The sequence below is a fragment of the Bombus fervidus genome, chromosome 4 (assembly GCF_041682495.2).
Source record: "Bombus fervidus isolate BK054 chromosome 4, iyBomFerv1, whole genome shotgun sequence".
In the NCBI taxonomy this organism is placed as follows: Eukaryota; Metazoa; Arthropoda; class Insecta; order Hymenoptera; family Apidae; genus Bombus; species Bombus fervidus.
In genome coordinates this window covers 15743353-15764931 of record NC_091520.1, presented here as the reverse complement: position 1 = coordinate 15764931, position 21579 = coordinate 15743353, and the positions used below count along the sequence as shown (strand labels likewise).

The 21579-nt window shown below is 27.9% G+C and overlaps 5 protein-coding genes across 12 annotated transcripts; 3 read left to right on the top strand and 2 right to left on the bottom strand.

Moving 5' to 3' along the window:
• Window positions 1–247: 247 nt before the first annotated feature.
• Cabp1 (Protein disulfide-isomerase A6 homolog CaBP1) lies at window positions 248–2991 on the bottom strand. The gene is made up of 6 exons (XM_072002279.1): window positions 2822–2991; window positions 2402–2595; window positions 2095–2319; window positions 1790–1996; window positions 1367–1692; window positions 248–1281 (listed from the first exon to the last, which is right to left on the bottom strand). The coding sequence occupies exons 1-6, from the start codon at window positions 2835–2837 to the stop codon at window positions 963–965; spliced, it is 1287 nt and encodes a 428-aa protein (XP_071858380.1). The 5' UTR covers window positions 2838–2991; the 3' UTR covers window positions 248–962.
• Window positions 2992–3126: 135 nt separating this feature from the next.
• On the top strand, window positions 3127–6281 carry LOC139986738 (pseudouridine-5'-phosphatase). Of its 4 annotated transcripts, XM_072002287.1 has the most exons (5): window positions 4065–4405; window positions 4656–4778; window positions 5033–5251; window positions 5439–5671; window positions 5747–6281. In XM_072002287.1, exons 3-5 carry the CDS (start codon window positions 5119–5121, stop codon window positions 5924–5926), a joined length of 546 nt encoding a protein of 181 aa, XP_071858388.1. In that variant the 5' UTR covers window positions 4065–4405; window positions 4656–4778; window positions 5033–5118; the 3' UTR covers window positions 5927–6281. The 4 variants fall into 4 exon arrangements, with proteins under 4 accessions (XP_071858390.1, XP_071858388.1, XP_071858387.1 ...); XM_072002289.1 differs by lacking the exons at window positions 4065–4405; window positions 4656–4778 and adding an exon at window positions 3127–3265; XM_072002286.1 differs by lacking the exon at window positions 4656–4778 and having other exon boundaries at window positions 4066–4405.
• A 431-nt stretch (window positions 6282–6712) lies between these two features.
• On the bottom strand, window positions 6713–13260 carry Dnapol-alpha180 (DNA polymerase alpha catalytic subunit). Of its 2 annotated transcripts, none has more exons than XM_072002273.1 (22): window positions 13105–13260; window positions 12650–12841; window positions 12264–12576; window positions 11894–12182; window positions 11415–11831; window positions 10897–11265; window positions 10603–10807; window positions 10256–10524; window positions 10070–10186; window positions 9814–9997; window positions 9618–9746; window positions 9365–9540; window positions 9052–9292; window positions 8855–8994; window positions 8571–8776; window positions 8213–8474; window positions 7948–8122; window positions 7671–7837; window positions 7342–7587; window positions 7195–7270; window positions 6911–7110; window positions 6713–6780 (listed from the first exon to the last, which is right to left on the bottom strand). In XM_072002273.1, the coding sequence occupies exons 1-22, from the start codon at window positions 13118–13120 to the stop codon at window positions 6778–6780; spliced, it is 4392 nt and encodes a 1463-aa protein (XP_071858374.1). In that variant the 5' UTR covers window positions 13121–13260; the 3' UTR covers window positions 6713–6777. The 2 variants fall into 2 exon arrangements, with proteins under 2 accessions (XP_071858374.1, XP_071858375.1); XM_072002274.1 differs by having other exon boundaries at window positions 12650–12838.
• A 7-nt stretch (window positions 13261–13267) lies between these two features.
• Tango11 (transport and golgi organization 11) lies at window positions 13268–16176 on the top strand. 4 transcript variants are annotated; one of them, XM_072002284.1, is made up of 5 exons: window positions 13268–13406; window positions 13875–14105; window positions 14260–14354; window positions 14514–14665; window positions 15121–16176. In XM_072002284.1, exons 2-5 carry the CDS (start codon window positions 13880–13882, stop codon window positions 15329–15331), a joined length of 684 nt encoding a protein of 227 aa, XP_071858385.1. In that variant the 5' UTR covers window positions 13268–13406; window positions 13875–13879; the 3' UTR covers window positions 15332–16176. The 4 variants fall into 4 exon arrangements, with proteins under 4 accessions (XP_071858385.1, XP_071858386.1, XP_071858383.1 ...); XM_072002285.1 differs by lacking the exon at window positions 13268–13406 and adding an exon at window positions 13576–13599; XM_072002282.1 differs by lacking the exon at window positions 13268–13406 and adding an exon at window positions 13671–13792.
• A 1207-nt stretch (window positions 16177–17383) lies between these two features.
• Window positions 17384–21519, top strand: Ythdf (YTH domain-containing family protein). Its single transcript, XM_072002343.1, has 4 exons — window positions 17384–17756; window positions 17858–17885; window positions 19044–20728; window positions 20821–21519. Exons 1-4 carry the CDS (start codon window positions 17721–17723, stop codon window positions 20866–20868), a joined length of 1797 nt encoding a protein of 598 aa, XP_071858444.1. The 5' UTR covers window positions 17384–17720; the 3' UTR covers window positions 20869–21519.
• The last annotated feature ends 60 nt before the right edge of the window (window positions 21520–21579 follow it).

The following is a 21579-nucleotide window of genomic DNA, read 5'->3' as shown; positions in this document are numbered from 1 at the left end:
TATTCTTTGTTATTATTTAATTTTTGTACCACGTACACTATTTTCAGTACATAGCTGGATTTTCATTTCAAATAAAGTAAAACAAGTATGTAATAAAATGCACAATTAACGCAAAAAACGCGGTATGGGACGCGTTTAGTATGCCTGAGCTATTGCATTTTTCTGAAGGAAAGCTCAATAATAAAGTTGTTAAATGAAAAATGTAAACTAGTCACATTATTGAGTAAAATACATAAACAATATACAATTATTATACATTTTTTAGTATAATTTATTTAATAAAAACGTAAACTAAAAAAGGATTATAATTAGTTAAGTATAAATGAGACAAAGATTTACATTCACATATACATATAAACATATTTCATATTATGTTTCTGTAATCATGATGGAAGACCTGACATAACCCAGTCAAACAACAATAAGATCTCAATCAACATAAGGATCGTAATACATTCTGTAAATATAAATTCATTTAACTGCATTTATTTTGGTCCCATATTAGGGAAAACCAAAAACATCTTATGGAATGCATATTAACATTATGTATCATCAGCAACTATTTTAATTCCACAACATTTCCATAAAAAAGTTTTTGTTTACGTATTGAGTACATATTTTATCTTTACTATGATGTTTATCTGACTATCAGTTTAAAAATGTACACATAAATTAAGCATGATTTTGTTAAAGTGCACAGATTAAATTTTGTGAAAATTCTCAATGGAAGAGTTGTTGACTATGCACTTATAATTTAACATATTAAACTACCTGCGAAATTTTCTTCAGTTGAAAGAAAAAGATATTCATGATACTTTGATAATGATGTCATATTATCAATGTACATTAATATGTAGTTATGTCAACTGAGAATAATGTTATATAAAAATAAGTATCGAATTGTTTTACTAATACATGAATATGAAGGTGCATATGTTCCTGAGAAACACTAAGTTTTATAATTACAGTTCGTCCTTCTCATCAAGATCTATATCACTAAGATCGATATCTTCTTCTTGTGGAAGTTCAGCATCTTTGCCATCCCACGGTTTTGTTTCAAGAATTGTAGGTAGCTGAGCTCCTTTTAAAGGAGCTGTACCTCCTCGACCGTAACTTAAGTCTCGTAAAAATTCATTTATACCATCATACGAAAAACTACCCTTTAATAAAGAGTATTTCATTTTCTTTATATTTACAGCTGCTAGTGCTGGATATCCGAATCCTCCAATTTCTAATGCCTCTTCAATATGAGGTTGAGCACCAGCTTCAGCCCAAAGCCAGCTGTTAAAACATATTTATATATGTGCATTATATAATTTAAGATATTATTTATTCACCTTATTAGTAAGCAGTAAATAGAACTTACCCCCACATTTTTTGTTTATATTTTTCTCCGAGGTCATTTAAAACTTTCAAATATCCATTTCTACAATCTGATTGACAATCTAAAATATGCGGTAAAACGGATACAACACATAATGGTTTGTCCTCACAGACTTCTCTTAAAGTCTTTTCATTTATAATTTGAACTACTTCTGGTGCTGGAACATTTTCTGCTACTTTTTCTAGTGACCAATTTACTATATCACTACTTGTGCGACCACCATCATATTCTTGCACAGAATCAAAAGATTTTTTCCCAGGTGCAAAATATTTGATAGTAGGATATCCTTTTATTTCATATTGGCTAGCCTGGCAACATTATGATTTGATTATATTTATATTAACTTAAAAATACAAATAAATCATATACTTATAAATAAAAGTTAATTAAAAAATAATTACTTACTTTAACTCTATTTACAGTAGCATCAATGGCTCCCAATTTCACTTTACCTTTAAGTTCTGTTGCTGCAGATGCCCAAATAGGGGCCAAATTTTTACAATGACCACACCATGGTGCATAAAACTCAACTAACCACATATCTTCTGAATTCATTACTATCTTATCAAAGTTATCGTCAGTTAATTCAATTACATCCTTGGAATCTTTGGACTATAATAATAGTAAAAGATCTTCAATTATTAATTACTACCTACTTTTTCCTTATCTTTTACTGTACCTATATTTCATTATATTGACATTATATTTACCTTAGAATCTCCGCTACTCCTTTTACCTCCTAAAGCTCTACGTGCTTTTTGACTAGCCGCATTTAAAGCAGCATCAACAATTCCTGTCGCAGTTCTTGGTCCATTATAATCTTCTGGTTTATTATCTGTACCAAAGATTTTGATTGTTGGAAAACCTTGAATTCCATATCTTGATCCAAGGGATTTATGTTCATCTGCATTTACTGCACCGACTTTTACAATACCCTGTGGAATTTCATATTAAAAGCCTCTGCTAAGAACAAGATATAAAATAAATAATATGTTAAGTATAAAACATAAAAATTACTTTTAAAGCAGTTGCAGCTTTGTCATATTCCGGTGTTAACTGTTGACAATGTCCACACCATGGTGCAAAAAATTCTACAATCCATACATTATCGCTATTTAATACCAAACTATCAAAATTGTTTGGTTTTAGTTCAATAACATCTGAATTGGAGGAGTACAAACAATGTGCTCCAGTAATTAGCAGCAAAATACCTAAACAAAGCAAATATAAAACGATATTGAATTACACGTAAATAATATAGAAATAAGTGTTAAAATATTCATAAAATTAGAGTTTTAAAAGATGAATATTCAGTGAATAAAAATACATTATAATAGTAATTATACGCTATATTGTAATGGTAAGATACACCTACCGGTAAGATTTAATAGTAATAAGTCGTGAGATCTACAATATACATTGGTTTATAAAACTCACCTAAAAAGTCTTGCATTTTGCTTAACGAACTAACGTGAACTGATGTGTTTGCAATTATTTTGAAAAAGTCATTCAGCGAAGAAATCTTTCATATAAAAGATTAAAACGAACACAACTTTTTCTTGTAAAATTCAATCCGTCTCTCTGTTTCCCCACTCTTTATAACCAGATACAACTTTTCGTGGATCGTTCTGATTGGTTGCTTGTAATCAACAAGCACTTGCTACAAAGGAAATAATTGTAGAAAAATTGTTATTCCGAAATCATTCGTTTCAATTAGAGTGACCAAAATTGGATTGTTGCTTCGCTTCGTAAATGAAAATATTATTCTATGTCATATTATGTTATAGAAATAAAAACATTGTTACAAATTTTACTCGAAACTAAATGTACAAATTACAAATCATGTAGGCGGCTGTTTAGACAAACATGTATAATGTATAGGTGCGTAGGTTGAATCAGTTACATTCACTAGATTTGATTGATTTTCATACATTCTTTGGTAGTTCTATTTAAAATTGTATAAGACTTCTGACAATTAAAATGTTAATTTAAGTCCTAAATAGTTCAAGAATTTGCCTTATAGGTCAAAAAATTTAATCTTTTAATTTTGTCATAAAGGGATTAATTCCACCTTTCGACTATTAGAATCGGTTATAGTGTTTCATGACCCGCCAATTGGACGATTTTTTAAATATGCTTATAACTAAGAAATTCAGGGAAATATCTAAATAGAATCAGTTTTCTGAAAGTTTTCTCTCTGATAAAACTAATCTTAATTAATTCCTTACGTTCTAAAATTTCATTTAAGCCTTCGAAAATTCTTCATAAGAACCGAAAAATTTAGACTTTCTAATTTTGTCATTTGTCAATTGAACATAAATATTACCAGATGTATAATTCAAACGCAAATAGCGCAAGATTAAATAATAGAAACGATATGATTATTAAGGTCGATGAATTTAATTTGCCGTGCCTTATAAAGATATCGAAAAATAAATATATGATTGCATCTAAAATGGTGATAATGACTGAAATTTCGTAAAGAAATAACCATGAGAAAGATCATTTTCATCGTTGTACGTAGCCCTTGAAATGCAGTAACTTTGTTCTGAGAAGTTTTTTCATATTACAATGAATAAGGCAGATATTTAGATGATCCCATTTAGCTAGACCATTCTGTGTATGTTTCAACTTTAAGTTTAATTTTAGATTCTAGAGTATTTTATTACATTTTACACTACTACATACGAATATATGTGTATGCATGCATCTATGAAAATAAATATAAAAGCCAATTAAATACTTCATCTATTTTCATGGTATATTACATAAATGGTGCCATAATCTAGTATGCCGTAGTGGCGTTAATTGTTATCTTATCACTATCAGTGAAGGGTAAAAGTTCCGTACATAAAATATTCTTTAAAAAAATGAATTGATATATCAGTTTGAAATTTTAATAGTTCAATTATACAAGGTGCTATTAATTAGAAGAATTTTAAAAAATTCATTGAAAAATGTCGCAAAATCAGTATAAAGATGTTACACATTGTATTTTTGATATGGATGGGTTATTGCTCAGTAAGTGATTTGTACTGTCTTATATCTTTTATGAAGTTACATAATATACCTATAAAGAATTAATTATAGAGACTCGATAAAAAAAAAAAAAACTGTACTTAACATAACTAGTAGAAATGGATTTTTAACATTGCTATTACTTTATGACGTCAGCGCTCTTATGAGTTCTACACAAAAACTTAACCTGTAGATAAGTGATTATATTTGTTTACATGAATATAGTAATTTTGTTTTGTCTATGTACGTGTAGTAATGAATAAAATCACAATGGCAATTATTAAGAAATATGAGGAATATAAGTTAAAATACACCATGCATCTGTATGAGCGGATTTTACTGTCAAAGAAAGGGTTTAAATAGCATTCATTATAGCGTGAGTTTGTATGTGCTTTACTTCTAATTTTTAAGAAGCTGTGTTAGAATTTCGTACATACATACTTGCGGACATGTACAAACATTTCTGTTGAACAATTTTTCATTTATCATAATATTGAGAAACTACTTTTCAACACAGTTTCTACAAATTAACATTTCAATTATGAATCATAGTTTAAATCAGTAAGTTAAATAAATCTTACATAAAGTACATCAATTTGTATAAGTAATCTTGTATTAAAATCTTAATAGATACAGAACTAATTTACACCAAAGCCTTTAATCATATTACAAATCGCTATGGGAAGGAATTCACATGGGAACATAAAGCAAAAACTATGGGTTTTAAGACAATGGATGTTGCACAAGCTGTTGTTGAAATGTTATCTTTACCAATAACAGCAGAAGAGTTTGAAAATGAGGTAGTTAAACTATATCAGGAATTATTTCCATCAGCGAACATGATGCCAGGTAATATATAAGGGTTTTAAAAAATAAAAATCTAAAATTTTACGAAATTTATAGTTTCCATTCAGAAGTGTAAAAAATGCATAATCAATATTAAAAATAAAATTGATTTTTGCAAAGCTAAATGAATAAATATATATAGTAATAGTATAGTATAACACATAGTACAGCATATATTGTTTGGAAGCAGGTGCTGAACGATTATTGAGACATCTGAAACAAAATAATATTCCAATAGCATTAGCTACAAGTTCTAATAAAGAAAATTTTGAATTAAAAACTCAAAGATGGAAACATATATTTGATTTATTTAGCCACAAAGTTCTTGGTGGTTCTGATTCTGAAGTTACTAATGGTAAACCAGCACCTGATATTTTTTTGATTGCTGCAAAACGTTTTTCTGATAATCCCGACCCCTCAAAGGTTTGTTAGAATTTGTATTTTTTGCATTTTAGATTTATTTTATAATTATTAATAAATTGAATGTTATACTTCTAGTGTCTTGTGTTTGAGGATGCTCCAAATGGTGTAAAGGCTGCACTTACTGCTGGAATGCAAGTTGTTATGGTTCCAGATCCAATGTTACCAAAAAATTATATTAAAAATCCAACATTGATACTAAACAGTCTTGAAAATTTTCAACCTGAATTATTTGGTTTACCACCATATAGTGTATAATATCTGAAATTTATTCCTGTCTATAATTTGAATATACAGTGGCAAACAAATACTTACAAACACACTCCATAAAATTTGTATTGTTTTTAATGTCATATAGGAAAGAAACAAATTAATTTTCCTTGTGATTTTTTGAAAATATAACTATAATCTTCCTCCTTACAGACACATGCTTACAAACAATATTATTTCAATCCATTGTAACATAGGTATTTATGTTTTATGATAGTAATAGAGATTAAAAGAGAAAAAAATTAATAGATTAACATCCTAATAGATATACTGATACTGTAATATTAATAAATATGTGTAAAAGAAAACAGAAAATAATAAATTATATATTCGTTAAAAATATTATGTTGTTAATTTATCTTCATAATGTATTTTTAACGTAAATGTACGAAAACAAGTTATTGTTAAATATACATTTTTATATACAAGAATTATTATTTGAATTGTTTCAAATTGCATGCTGTGTAACAATTGGTAGTGATTTTAGGATAAGACATTAATAATATAATCTACTAGCTAGAGCATATATATCATAAACTTTCAACAATAATTGCATATAAATAGCAAACAGTGAAAAATAATGTATGCTGGAAATTATTTTGCTCTTATTAGTGCTATCTACCTATCTATTGTTTCTATAAAGTGCAATCAGAAAATAAATTGATTATATTGCTATTTTAATATTTCATGTATTTTATTTTTGCATATAATAATATCAAAAATATTTACATTATAATTTTTGTAAGAAAGAATAGGAAAATAACATTAAGATATAAAAAACGTTCAATTTAATGAAATATACTTACAGGAACAAATCTATTCATTATCTATTAAATTGTTTACTGAAACATGGAAATTAAAATTTATATGTTCAGTTTTTGTATTTGTTAATTAATTACAAATATTTGTAATTTATATTGTTATATAGTAACAAATTATATAACAATACTTTTTCTAATATGTATTACCTACCATTTCTTCATTATCTAACCCATCTGATATTTCTAAAGTAGCTGCACATAAACTTGATATTTCTTCTTGTTCATCATTGCTTGAAAAAATTGTATCCAAGCATACAACAGAAAATGCATTTCGCCTTAACATTTTTTCTACTGCCTCTTTCAGAGAATCATAAGCTTCTCTCATACCTTGCGGGTATTGAGATAACAAACCTAACAATAAATTCATTTAGAATCAACTGTTAGATAATTTTCTGAGATCTTATTTAAAAAAGAAAAGAAAGTGAAGATAGTTACTTTTATACTTTGACTGATTCACATCAAAAAGGTGCAGATAAAAGCACATTTGATTATACAGTTTTGTATCTGTAAACTTTAAATAAATATAAATAATATATAAAGTATCTAAAATATTTGGAAATAGTGATAAATCTTTTAACTTACGACTCTATGTAAATCACCATCATTACATTTCCTACAAATTGGATATAGTGACTCGAAATCTAATGGTATCCATTGTGTTTGATCACCACATAATGGATTTTCACATTCTAACCATCCGTTATAATACTCGTTAATCAATTCTCGTATAGAAAGTGTCACTATATTTTGTATTGTATTAGCATATGTCCATGGTTGTACTTTACATTCTGAATTTGAACAGGAAGCAAGCGACAATCGATTTCCAAGCTATGCAATTTTTCAGCACTTAGTAAATAAATAGAAAGATATGTATAAGAAAAAAAACTTATTTTTTATAATTAATTTCTTACCTCTTCATTTACAACATCTTTAATTATAATTTCTGACTGACATTTTTCGCTTCTACAATTAAACTTCAAAGGGAGACAATACCTAAATCTATCTTCTTCCATTAATAATGGTATATCAGCATGTTCTTGATGTATTATTCTTCTAGATTTATAAATGTTTTCCAAGCCTATGAAAACGAATTTGATTTATATAATACAAATCTATATTATGAAATTTATATAAAATAAAATTTAAATAAAATAATATATATAAAATTGATGTCAAGTAAAATTGTACCTAAACACTTAGCTAGCAAAACATCATCAATTCCTTCAATTGGTTCGCAAATTCGCAAAACGATAGGGAAAATTTGACTCAGTAAATAGTAATTAACATCTATTTTTAAAGAATCACTCTTTTTATATTCATCAATATGATATGCTCTTTCAGTTGCAGATTTTTCTGTTCCATCCTAACATACAGAAAAATGACTATATGTTTAATAGTGCTTATAAAAATAATATATAAATATTAAATACTAGTGAAATCGACAAACACGAACATCACATATAATATAAGGGATGGTGTCTCCAGCTTTCCACATTCTACCACCTTCTTTATTTAATCTTAAAGCTACTTGGACATGAGCTTGTTTAGTATCCGGATATTCATTTGGATTTTTTGATAACTGTTTCGTAATAATTAAAGAAGATAAAGGAACTTGATTTTCTCGAACATTTTGTGCAACATCATGTAATATACTAAAAATTTGTTCTATTCTATCGTCACATGATTTATCAGAAAGAAGATGGTCCAAAATTTTTCTAAAAACGATCATTGTTATAAACATTATTAGATATAACATAATATTTTAGTCTATATAACATCATATTAATAATCTGGCATTATATTTTGTTTACCTTCCAACATCACAAGCTAATTGACACCAATCTCTTCTCACAATATCAAGACCTTTATGTTCTTGTGTTAACTCTATTTGCCCATTAGGTAATTTTGTCATTATAACTGCAGCATACTTTTTCTTTTGTAAAAGTAATAAATAACGGAAAACACCATCAATATCTAATTCTACTCGTTTATATAATTTATTCACCTCTTGTTTAATCTACACAACATAGTTTCTATTAGTATTATATTTCGGATACAAAATAAATAAAAAGTATATTTTTGATATAATATGTACCTTTTTTCCAACAGAAAACACTTCTTCATACTCTAATAAACCTGTATTTATCATTATGGAATCAGTATCTCCATATATAACTTCATAATTCAACTTTTCGACAAGGCTTTTTGTATGTTGCAAAATTTCTCGACCTTTTGCTGCAATGATATTCAATATTTTATAAATACATTTACAAATAAAATTCTATACTTTACCTGTAACCAAGGCAGCAAGTCCTTTAGCATAAAATCTACAATGAGTTGCACCCAAACAACCATACATAGAATTTGCTGTAAGTTTCAAAGCCAGTTGTCTAATATTATATTGCATCTTCAATTCAGGTGAAATATTTGGGGTTTTCATCAGTTTTTTCACCTCTCCTCTACTTTCAACTAATTTGCAAATTTCAGTTGGAATTATTCCAAATTCTAAATTTGATTCAGGAATTGATAAATCCTACATACATGTTTATAAATAAAGTTAAAAGTATTAATTAGTTCTTTAATTCATAATAATAAATAAATTTACCTCGTACTCAGCATATGCAGCTCCAGGTACAGTAGTAAAACATAAATTATATTCCTGAATTATACTAGGGTATAAAGAATTAAAATCCATTAATAAAATAAGTTTATCATAAAACCCCTTTTTTGGATCAAGAACTAAGCCACCAACATAAGCTGCTTTCTTTTTACTAACAGTTTCTACATATAGAACAATATTAATGATAAATATATTATAAAGTAGTAACTGTTCATATGTTCAAAAAATATACTATTACCTTCATTCTTTCCTTTTTTCGTAACACGTTTATCAGGTGTTATATAATTTTTCAAATGAAATGCATGCAATAATAAATATTCATTTCTTTCTGCACGTCCTGCTGTTAATGTTCTTGACATAACATTCCCTACATGAATAAAATAAATATATATTAATTGAAAGATCTGTTATTTCAAACGTTTATATATACTTACCAGCAATACATGTAATTTGTAAAGCAAGTGGGAGAACATTAAGTTCAAAAACAATAGATAAAATGTATAATGCTTCTGTTAATGTTATTTTAATCAAATTATCTATTTTATTAGGAGTATCATAAAATGATGAGCATTCACCAGATTTTATTTCCTTACATTCATTTTCTTTTTTCTTCAATACCTGTTATAATAATTAGGATTTAATTTTTCTAGTTACGAACATCGCACATATAAATAATTATTAAATATTTACCGCTGTGCAAAGAGATTGCAAATCATAACTTCTAAGTTTGAGATTTAATTCTTTAGCTGAAATTTGTATGTCACAGATAGGTCGACCAGCTGCTGCTTGATTTAAATTTACTTTTCCCTAAAATATTTTTACTTCTTTATGATCAACACAGTGCTCATTATAAATGTGTATGACTATATTTCATACCCTTATTAAAGGAGGTATAGACCGCCTTAACCTTCCAAACCTGCTCCAATTTGAAACTTTCAATGTAATCATTCTTTGCACTAAGATATCAAATTGGAAGCCACAATCATACCCAATCAACAAATCAGGATCTGCAGTATTTATTATTTTTAACAGTTCTTCGAGTAAATCCGTTTCTGTTTCAAATTTCATTAATGTAGTATATGAAATATTTGAGAGCACTTCTCGTGCTTGTCTTGGCCAAGATGTATCACGTGGATGTGTAATCACTACATGAAATAATGTTAAAATATATCAAATACTGAAAAAATACACATTTGGAATAATAATTTAATAAACAATCATACAACAAAAATGTCGTTGAAATGGTGGTTTTGGTGGTTCTTTATCAATATGATATTTATGATGCATAAGTATTGTAATCATAACTATTTCATTTTGTTGTAATTTTGCATTGAAAGATGTTCGTATATTTAGTGTTGTTATTACCAATGGTGGTAATGTTTGAGACTCAGAGAAAACAGATATATTCTCCATCTTCATGCAATTTACCTATTCAGTTATAACATAATTGATTAGTTAATGATTAGTTATGTATATTTACTGGTCATAAATTTGATTAATAAATGAAACTGATATACCTTTATTTTACACCAACTCGTTTGTACACCAGTAGGTAATGGAGACTTAATATCTAACCAACATGGTCCCTTAATATTTCTTTCAATTAGAAATAGCTCTAAAGAATTTACTGTTGTTCCAAAAACACTTTCTATTGATGGTCCAGAATAATCAGAGGGAACAGGTGGGTAGTTCGCAGAATATCTTACTTCTAAGTAATCAGATTTTGCTGGAGTACCTTCTTGTTCAAAAGCATAATTTTTTGAAACTTTGCAGCTACGAAATTCCTTTATTCCTAACTTATTTGCAAATTGATTAAATTCTTTATACACATCTTCTATTGTATTTAATTGTTCTTCATCATTATTTCCTTTCAACGATGTTTTTACCTAAAATTTACATTCTTATAATTATTTTATTAAAGCTAAGGAAGAAAAATGATCAATGTGTAATAGATAATATATAAAAATTGTTAATAATATAATAATAATAGATAGTATATATAAATATATTTTAAAATATGTTTGAGTACTCATACGTATACTCTAGGAAGAAGATAAATTCTTCGTGGAATATTCTTTACTGTTAAACAGCAAGAACGATATTCTTTTATCGAGGGCACAAAAACTTTTCCAAATAAATATACAACTCCAGGTTGTTTATATGGATCTTCATATGCATCCCACCAATAAAATCTAAATACTTCTTCCTTGTTTGCATTGGTTACAAGTGGTAAAGGCACTTCTGTAGTATCAGTAGGCATTTCAATGTTTGATATTTGTGTTTCAAATTCAATATCTAATGTTTTATTAAAATTTTCTAAATCAAAGTTTTCTTCTTCAGTATCTTTATTTTTCATTTGAATGGTTGATTTGTTTTTTATAATTTCTTTATTATTAGATGGCTTTGGCTTTTCATTGTGATCTATACTGTCATCTTCAAAATCTGCAGAGAACTGTAATAAACAAAATGTAGTCCAAGTATCATTTCAAAATATTGCTAACTAATAAAACTTACTTCTTCAAGATCCTCACTTTCTGTTTCAATTACTTGACTGATGCTTGTTTCTTTAAGATCTTTTTTTGATTGCATACTTAATATTCTAACTTCTGAATTATCAGAATCATCTATAATTGTTTGACTACTATTTTCATTTGAAGTAAAGTTTTCTATTTGGGCAATTGATTCTGCTTGTTTATGCATGTCTACCTTTTTTGGTTTATCAAACATTACTAAATCATCATCATTATCATCACATTGCATTTTCTCATATTCAGAAATTAATTCTATCTTTTTTTCTACATTTCTAAGAAACCATAATATTATTGTAAAAGTAATATTAAATATATTAAAACACAAATGTCAAATGTATAGAAAAGTTAATTACTTTTCACTTAATTTTGGTGTAGTACAAAATTTGTTCCTCAAAACAGTTTTTGGTTTTGACTGCGTCGGGATATCATCTTTTTTTAGTTCAGACATTAAATCTCCTAAAATACTATCATCGTCCAATTTAGCATCCATTTTCCTTTTAGACGACATATTCATTAACATATTTTGAATGTTTCCTTTCTTTTTGGCATGATCTTTCTTGATTTTTCTAGGACCTGTAACTTTATGCTTTCTTGCTTCTTGTATGCTTTCATCATCTAAATCGTCATCAAAAATTTCTCTACCATCTTCAATATAACCACTTTCTCCTTTCATAACAAATAATTATTTTGTAATACTTATTCTTATTTCTAATAAAAACAATAATTCTGAAGTTATTACCATCATCAATAATCCAATCATCATTTTGCCTTTCTATTACAGTTTTGCTATATTCTTTTTCATCGACTTCCTCATACACATTTTCCAATTCATCAACTTCATATTTATGTTTACTACCTTTTAATTGTTTCAATTTTTCTAAAGCTGACAACCGTCCAGTTTTATCAAACTTCTGGCGTTTCGCTCTGCCTGCTGAATTTATAGATAATACAATTTGATAAACATTTATAAATTCAAATTCTATATCAAAATTCAATTCAAAATCTTTCTCATCTTTAGTTATTACAAGAATATCTTAACATAATGAACCTACCGTATTCAATAAACATTTGAAAACGGAACAAAATATTCTTAAATTTAATTAAATAGTTAAACAATAAAAGCAATGAAATGTAAGTAATATTTTAAAATTAAGAAATAAAATTCGTAAAGAATTAAAATATTATAACACTTACATTGTGTGTCACTCATATTTCCCAAAAATAAATTGTTAAATCAAAATGTAAAAAATATTATAAATAGTTAATAATACAGGAAACAAAATTAAAAAACATTCACACATAGAAGAAAATCAGAGCACTTGATTAAGGTTTTAATGGCAGATACGTTTAGTCATTTTGGCGGGAGTTTTATTGGAATCGATACCTTTCTAATTATCGATTACTCTCGATTGGTACAATTGTAACTTTTGTACATGAAACACATTACCAACTTCGTGTAAAGAGTTTGTGTTCAACGATCGAAAAGTTGCAGACAGGTAATTATTCAAGCATTTAAGAAAAGTATTTTTTGTATGTATAATAATTTATTGTAACAGTTACTATTAATAAATGTAATTTATGGTGCACAAATTATTTTTATTCTGCTGCCGTTATGGAAGATTTAAATCGTATAGTTTTTATGTCGTCATTGTATTGTCTCATACTGTACTGTGAAATTGTTAAAAACATGTAATTTGTTACAATAATCATCAGATTATTTCTTTTATCAATTAATTAACAAAGATAGGAAATTCTCTTACTTTTGTTTTGCTTGATAAAGTATAAATTATTGTATCGAATAAAAAAGATGTCTTTTTTCCATTTATTACGTTTTATTTTTAATCTCCTAAAATAAAAATATAAAATATCATGACTTATTTATGTAATATTTTACAAGTCAATGTAACAAATTTAATAAAAAATATAAAAAGTACAGATCTGAATTTTGTTTTTAATTATTTTAGTTATAATGTCAAAAGCACATAGTCCTACTGTTTTTAATGGAGAGGCTGACAATTTTTATGACCCAAATTTTACTTTGGATATTAACAAAAGGATGCGTGTACCAAAAAGTATTCGTGTGAGTGGCGACTACACAGAAGAAGAAATAGCTGATACCAATGGTTCTAGCTGGAATCAGATTGTTGCAGGAGATAAATTTGAAATGCATGTTCCAGACAGAATTTTAGTTGTTGGTAAATATATAATCTTCTGTTTATTGATAAATTTATATGTTAATTGTTATATAACCAAGTTAATTTTTTTATTAAAAATATATTTTACAAAATCATTAATTATACATAAGTAAAGTAAAACTTGTTAATGCTAAATATAATTAAATAAATCTAGGACAAGAACAACATGTTGGAACTAGAGCACCACCAAGAGAAATTACATTAGAAAATGCTGTTTTACCACCTGAAGCAGGCATGGTTAGAGTGCAGGTAAATATTTAGGATTGTTAAATGAATTTAAATATATACTTTAGAGTATTATTCTTAAATATGATTTAATCAGCAAAGATTTTCTCATATATTTTAAGGTTTAGCATTTTCCTATATTAGAATTCAATAATATCTACAATTTTCTTACTATATTGATAGACTCCACCAAGGATTTTGACACTGGATGACCATTATTTTCCGGCAGTTGATGAAGAAGAACCGAATTCATACCCAACAGAAACTAAGGATTCATTATCATCTAAATCACATGGACAATATTCTACAGAAACACAAATAGTTACGTATGCAAGGTAATAACTAATACTTTTCAATTCATATATATAAAATTATATATACAAAGTGGACCAATAACTGATCATATGAAAATATGAAGTATGTAGTATGAGAAGAGTCATAATGTATCAGTAGCATTTCTTTCTTTTTCTTCTTTCTTGGTGGAATGTTTTTACAGATTTCAAAGGTACTACTACTTTTTTCATACTATATAATTTCATTTTTAGTAAAATAATAGATATCTCAATAATTTCAAGTATATATAATACAAGATCATTTGATATAAAAAAAAAGAGTAGAATGACAAACTTTACATCATAAGAGGTGTCTCAAATATGTTTGCAATGATGTAACGTAGCAATCGCCGATTTCATAAAACTTTCGATTTGGTAACATATGAAATAATCAACATTATTGGTCCATTCTAAAAATATATTACTTTTTTCTTGAGAACATATAATTATTTTTCTAGAGAACAGGCACCCTCATATAATGCACTTAATGTTTCTCTTCCACCTAGTGAAGAGATACAACATTTACGTCGACAAGTAGGGAAATTAAATCGTCGAGTAATGGCAATCGAACTTGAGATGTTACAACGTCAACAAAGAGAAAAAATTTTATATGCGTTAACATTAACGTATTTAATTCTTAAAGCTTTTTCATGGTTGACCAGAAACTGAATTTATGTTAAGAAAATACAAAATATTTGTATCTTGTGTGAAAAAATGGAGCTCTTTATCCATATAAATACAAGATATTCTGGAAGAGTCTCCTTTGCTCCAAGAAGACGTTTGTAACCAAAGACTCTTTATCTCGAATATGAAATTATAACATATTCAAAGTAAATGTCTGTATCGTATATATTCAAAAGTAAGTTACTCCTGATACTTGCATGAAAGTACTATAATTAAACTTTTAAATATCTTATAAAATCCAATGTTTGTTATATTTATATCATTCTTTTTTATTGTTTACTATGAATTGAAACTCTTTCTTACTTAATATATGTAAGAAAATTGAATATATACGATACTAATCTTTTTAAAGTAATTGAATTTGAATGTTTAAGTATGTTTGTAAAAAGTAATTTGCATGATCGAATAAGCAGAACATGATTTCTTTTGATCTATTAAAGAATCCATTTTACACGAATAATTGTAATTGTTTAAAAGTGATAAACTATAAACAAATATCAGGCTTAATTACAGTATGTAATAGGTAATTGTAAATTTGTAAAAGTATGGAAAATGATGTTATGTGATTCTAGGTATTAAAATTGAAATTTTGATTTCTATTTTCTCATTTATTGTTGTTTAATTATATATATCATTTAAAATACTATATTATAGCACAATACATTGATAAAATTATAACAATTAATTATTATGAATACTTAATTTAATTCTAGGTTCAATGTATTTTTTGTGGCCATGATATTCACACCATTGTACATTTATAACATACATAACATGTTATTAATGAAAAATAAATAAATAATAAACTTGTAATAATTTTCTTTTATTAATACACGTGCTACAAATTTATTGAAACTATCATAGTTTACATCTTTAAAGATTTTTTATTTGCTGTAATATAAACCTTAGCTTTTAAGATATTGTTAAATTCATAGCAAATTTAGCATCTGAAATTTTTAAATATATTAAAGTTTGACATCGATTTCTTTTTATTTAGATCAGCAAAAAAAATTTCTTAAAGTTTCTATTTTCAATTTATCCATCAAATGTGAAACTAATCCATATTTTCAATAGATATCTATCAATATATGATATAATAAATAAATGTATCAAAATGCATAAATAAAATGATAATATTATATTATTTCTTGCATTATCGTATGACAAATTACAATTACACAACAAATTAATGTCTTAAATAATTAAATTGTTATTATCATTATTTATACTACTATATCACTATTGAAATTTTAACCTTATATACAAAATGTTACGTTTTTCTATGTTCAGATATCAATTACTAAATATAATTTCAATTAAATTTGTTAATGAACCAAAACAAAAAGATTTGAAAATTGATTGATATTTTCATATATATGTTACGGTAGTTTTTTTTGGCATTATATATAATTGAAAACATCATATACTTCTAAATTCATATTATAAAAAATCAATGTTTTATTCTATTTTATTATGTACTAAAAAAATAAAAATTAGACATTATTTTAACATTATTTATTCTTACTTAATAATGCTTAATAAAATGTTTTCGATATTATATTAATGCATTATATATGATATGATTATTATAGGAAAAAATTACTAAATTGTTTGTATATATTCTATATTAGATTTTCATAGTTATAGAAACAATAAATGAAATTTTTATCAAAATTTATACATGAAATTTTTCTTATATAATGTATACAAATATTATATCGCATCATATTATATATTGTGTGAATTAATTCTGTATTACACAATGTGTACGAACTAAATTCATCAAAACACGACCATACTCAACATTGAGTCTCTAGTTTCTGGCTCTAATCATCAGTAGAAAACTAGTAAATACAAAGATAAAAAGGAAATTTTCATACTATGCAATAATATTAATATACCTATAAGATACATTTAAAAATAATGGGAACAACATATTTTTTAATTTAATCTATCTAATCCAATCATATTGGACTATAGAATAACGCACGTTCGACAGAATAATCGTATAGGGACCTTATTGTTGCGAATGTTAGACAATCTGTTAATACATACGAGAGGTCAGTGTACGTCACGTAGTTATTATTCAGAGTTGAGGATTTTGTGGAAATTTATCTATCTGGAAGTGTAACGAAAAAAGATTCCTGAGACTCTCTCGCGGCAAGACATTACGGGAAAATAACGCGGAGGTCTCAGGTTCAGCGAATTTCATAGTTTGAAGACTTCCCGTAAGAAAGAAGTGTCCGCGGTATATCGAGTGCTATAACGCTGGTCGCATGTAATTGTGGTATTGCGTTTGAAAAACTTTATTTTATTAAAGGCACAGCCGTCTATTTGGCGTCTGTGAAGAGAGGACAAGGGTGTGTGATAGGTTATGTCAACTGGATTGGCAGGTGCTGTTTCAAATCAGGTCAGTGTGTTGACTTGCTACCACACCGCTATACTGCAGATACCTTTCACTGAAGACAGCCATTCTAAATTTTGTATATTTTTCCATGCAACGGAATGCAGCGGATGAAAGGACAAACTAACAGTCAAGGTGAGACTTTGTATTCTCCTACGATTTTTTCTTTTTTTCATTATTTCTTTTGCCGATGTGTAATTCTAAAATCAGATGAACTGTTCATTATAAAAATTACTGCATGCGTGCATAGATTTTTATACTCCAAATAGTATAATTTACTCCGAGTTTGTGTCTATTGTGTGCAATTTTATCAATACCTGTCGGTGTCATGGTAAGTTAATGCACACAATTTTTTTTTAACTAATACGAAGTGTTGTTATCTATATTTTTAGCCGATCTTTATATAGGTATATATACATAGTGCATTAACCTATCTGTATGCTTTAGTATATATCGGATATGTTAGGTTATCAATAGCATTATTTCATAGCATTTTTTTAATGAATTCAGAATCGTGTTCACTTTTGTGTGTGTGTGTGTGTATGCGTATGCGTATGTGTATGTTACTGATAATTTGAAATATTCATAAAAATCTTAAAAAATAATACGTTCATATATCGGCTACGTCATACAGTAAAATTATTAAAAATATTACATAATTTAGTGAAAAAACCAAAATCATTTATTTATATCGATTTGTTAATATTATGAAATATCTTATACAAGATATAATTATTAAATCAGAGTAACCTACTATTTTGTATATTATAATTAATATTTCATTATATTCAAAATTCGATTTCTATACAAAATCTTGTAACAGGATGTCATTTTTAATTATTCATTATTGAAATTATGTTTTTTTACTAGAAGATAAAATAAAGTCTTTTTTATGTGTTTTGTAACACATGTAGTTTTTACCAACTTTAATATGTTGAAATTTTCAATATAAGATTGTTTATAGCAATTACTTGGAAAAATTTCTCTAAATTAAGAAATTAAAGAAATTTTGCTAAAAGACAATTTCTTAATTTTTAATAGTAATGTGTAGTTATTGTACCATATACTCTATATGGTTTTAAACTCTGAATCATAAGAATATTTTGTTTTATAATTGATATTTTGTTGATGGTATTTAATTATTAAATAGAAATATTTCTAACAATATACTGGAATATTCAATTTCATTTAAGAATTATCATTTGAATTAAGTTGTTAAAGAATTCATTTTAGACTATTTCATCAAGAAAAGTTCATTTTATATATTAATGAAATGAAATTTCATCCTAATAGTGAGCAATGGTCCTAAAGAACACCAGCAGCAACCACAGACAGAACATGCTGGTGGAGAAGATACTGGATTTGATTCATGGAGAGGAGGCAATAGTACACATCACTCTAGTTATCCAATTGGAACTGGTGATCCATATAGTCCTTACTATGCAAGTACTTCATTCCCTTATCAAACATTTGGTGCTGGGGATGGTACTTGGTCAAATGGAACAGACCCCGTTGCGTTTCTTTCTGGCTATGGAGGTCAAATAGGTCACGATGCATATGGCATGGATGGAATGTTTTCTGCTAGTGCAGGAGGTGGTTTTAGTACATTTGGTCAGCCTGCTTTTAATTATTTTCATGGAAATGGTGATTTTAGTGCTTGGGGCACTCCAAGAAAAACACGCTATGAAGATTATTATCAGGCTCCACGTGGAAATGAAAACTATCCAACACCTAGTAGCGCAGAAATTAAGACTATTGAACAAAGTGTGCAAGGCTTGTCACTAGGAAGTGGCGAAGTTCCACGTCAAGAACAAACTTCATCTAATCAATCAATAAAACCAGAAGCTAAAGAACCTAGAAAGATAACATGGGCCAGTGTTGCAAGTCAACCTGCAAAGCCTGTTCCTCCACTTTCATCTTCTCAAGGAATGAAGAAAAAGGCTGGAATGCCACCACCACCTATTGTGCCAGGGAAGCACAATATGGACATTGGAACATGGGGTGAAGGTAAATCTTCTGCACCTCCTCCAACAGCACCTCCGCCACCACAAGTACAGCCTCCTGTTCCACCACCTCCGCCATTGGCTCAGAGACAGAGACCTCCTCCTCCTCCACCATGTTGGAATAGACAACCTACAACACCTCCATCACCACCACAATCACAAATTCATATGCCCCCACAACAACAGCACCAACACCAACAGCAGCAGCAGCAACAACAACAACAGCAGCAGCAGCAACAGCAGCAGCAACAACAACAGCAACTGCAGCCACAACAGCAGCAAATTACACAATCACAGTCGCATCCTGTCTTAGATAAGCTGAAAGTGAAGAATGATTATAATCCTGTAGAATTTGATGAAACTGCTCCTGGAGCTAGGTTTTTTGTAATCAAGTCTTACTCTGAAGATGATATTCATAGATCCATTAAATATGAGATTTGGTGCAGTACTGAGCATGGTAATAAAAGATTGGATCAAGCATATAAAGAAGCCAGTTGTGAAGGTGCGCCTTTATATTTGTTCTTTTCTGTCAATGGATCTGGTCACTTTTGTGGTATGGCACAAATGGTATCACCTGTTGATTATAAGAGCAATAGCTCTGTATGGTCTCAAGATAAATGGAAAGGTCAATTTCGTGTACGTTGGATTTATGTTAAAGATGTTCCTAATGTGCAACTTCGTCACATTAGACTAGAAAACAATGAAAATAAACCAGTGACTAATTCAAGGGATGCACAGGAAGTCCCTCATGCAAAAGGCATAACAGTGTTACGTATATTACATACGTATCGACATTCAACTAGCATTTTTGATGACTTTGGACATTATGAACGTAAACAAGCAGAAGAAGATCAACGTAAGGCTCCATCAAATGCTATACAACATCATCATTCTTCCAATCATAGAAATAGAGGACATTCAGATTTATCAAGGGATCATCATCCTCATCAATCTCATTTACATCATCAACGCAAAGTAAGTGATAGCATTATGATATTATAAATGTAATGAAATTCAAAATTAATTATATGGTAGTACTGTTTTAAATAATGTATCTCTTTGTATAGGATCGGGATGGTGGTCGTGGTAGAGGCAGAGGAGGCTCACGCCAGTAGCGATGGATACAACAAGAATATAATACTGTTCATAATAGTAATCATCGTAAAGAAAGCATGCTACGACTAATTATCGTCTTACTACTTACCTTTGCTTTCTTGGATACACAAAAGGCTTCTAATTCCTGTGAAAACTTGTCATCATTGAGACTATTTCCTTCTGTTAAATAATCAACTTGTATGATAATTAGCGTCACGACGGCATCATAAATATTATCTGATCATAACTACCATGAAGAACGTAATTCAATTTCAAGGGATATTGGGTAACCTTGCTGACAGTTATAAGCATATAGTGTGGTGTTGCGTGCTATTCATCGAAAGGTGTTTCTTAAACGTACAAATTAAAAATGAGAGAAAAATGAAATATGGAACAGAAGAAAAAACTGTAATATATGGACTAACCCTTGTAAAATGCTTAAACTTTTGTTGATAATGAAAAAATCTATGCGAGAACAATATTGTAAGCAAGTGTCATTTAAATCAATTACCATTTTAAACTTTGATGGACATATAACCTGGTGCCTGTGGCTGAAAGGACTCACCTTTCTTTGTTATAAAGGTGCAAGGGCTTATTACAACGTTTTAAGTTTATGTGTAACAATTATGCTTGATCATTGGATAATAATAGAAATTATTGTCAACTGATTATTTTATGCATATTCTATATCTATTGCAAATTATATATATAATATATATATATTATTCTAA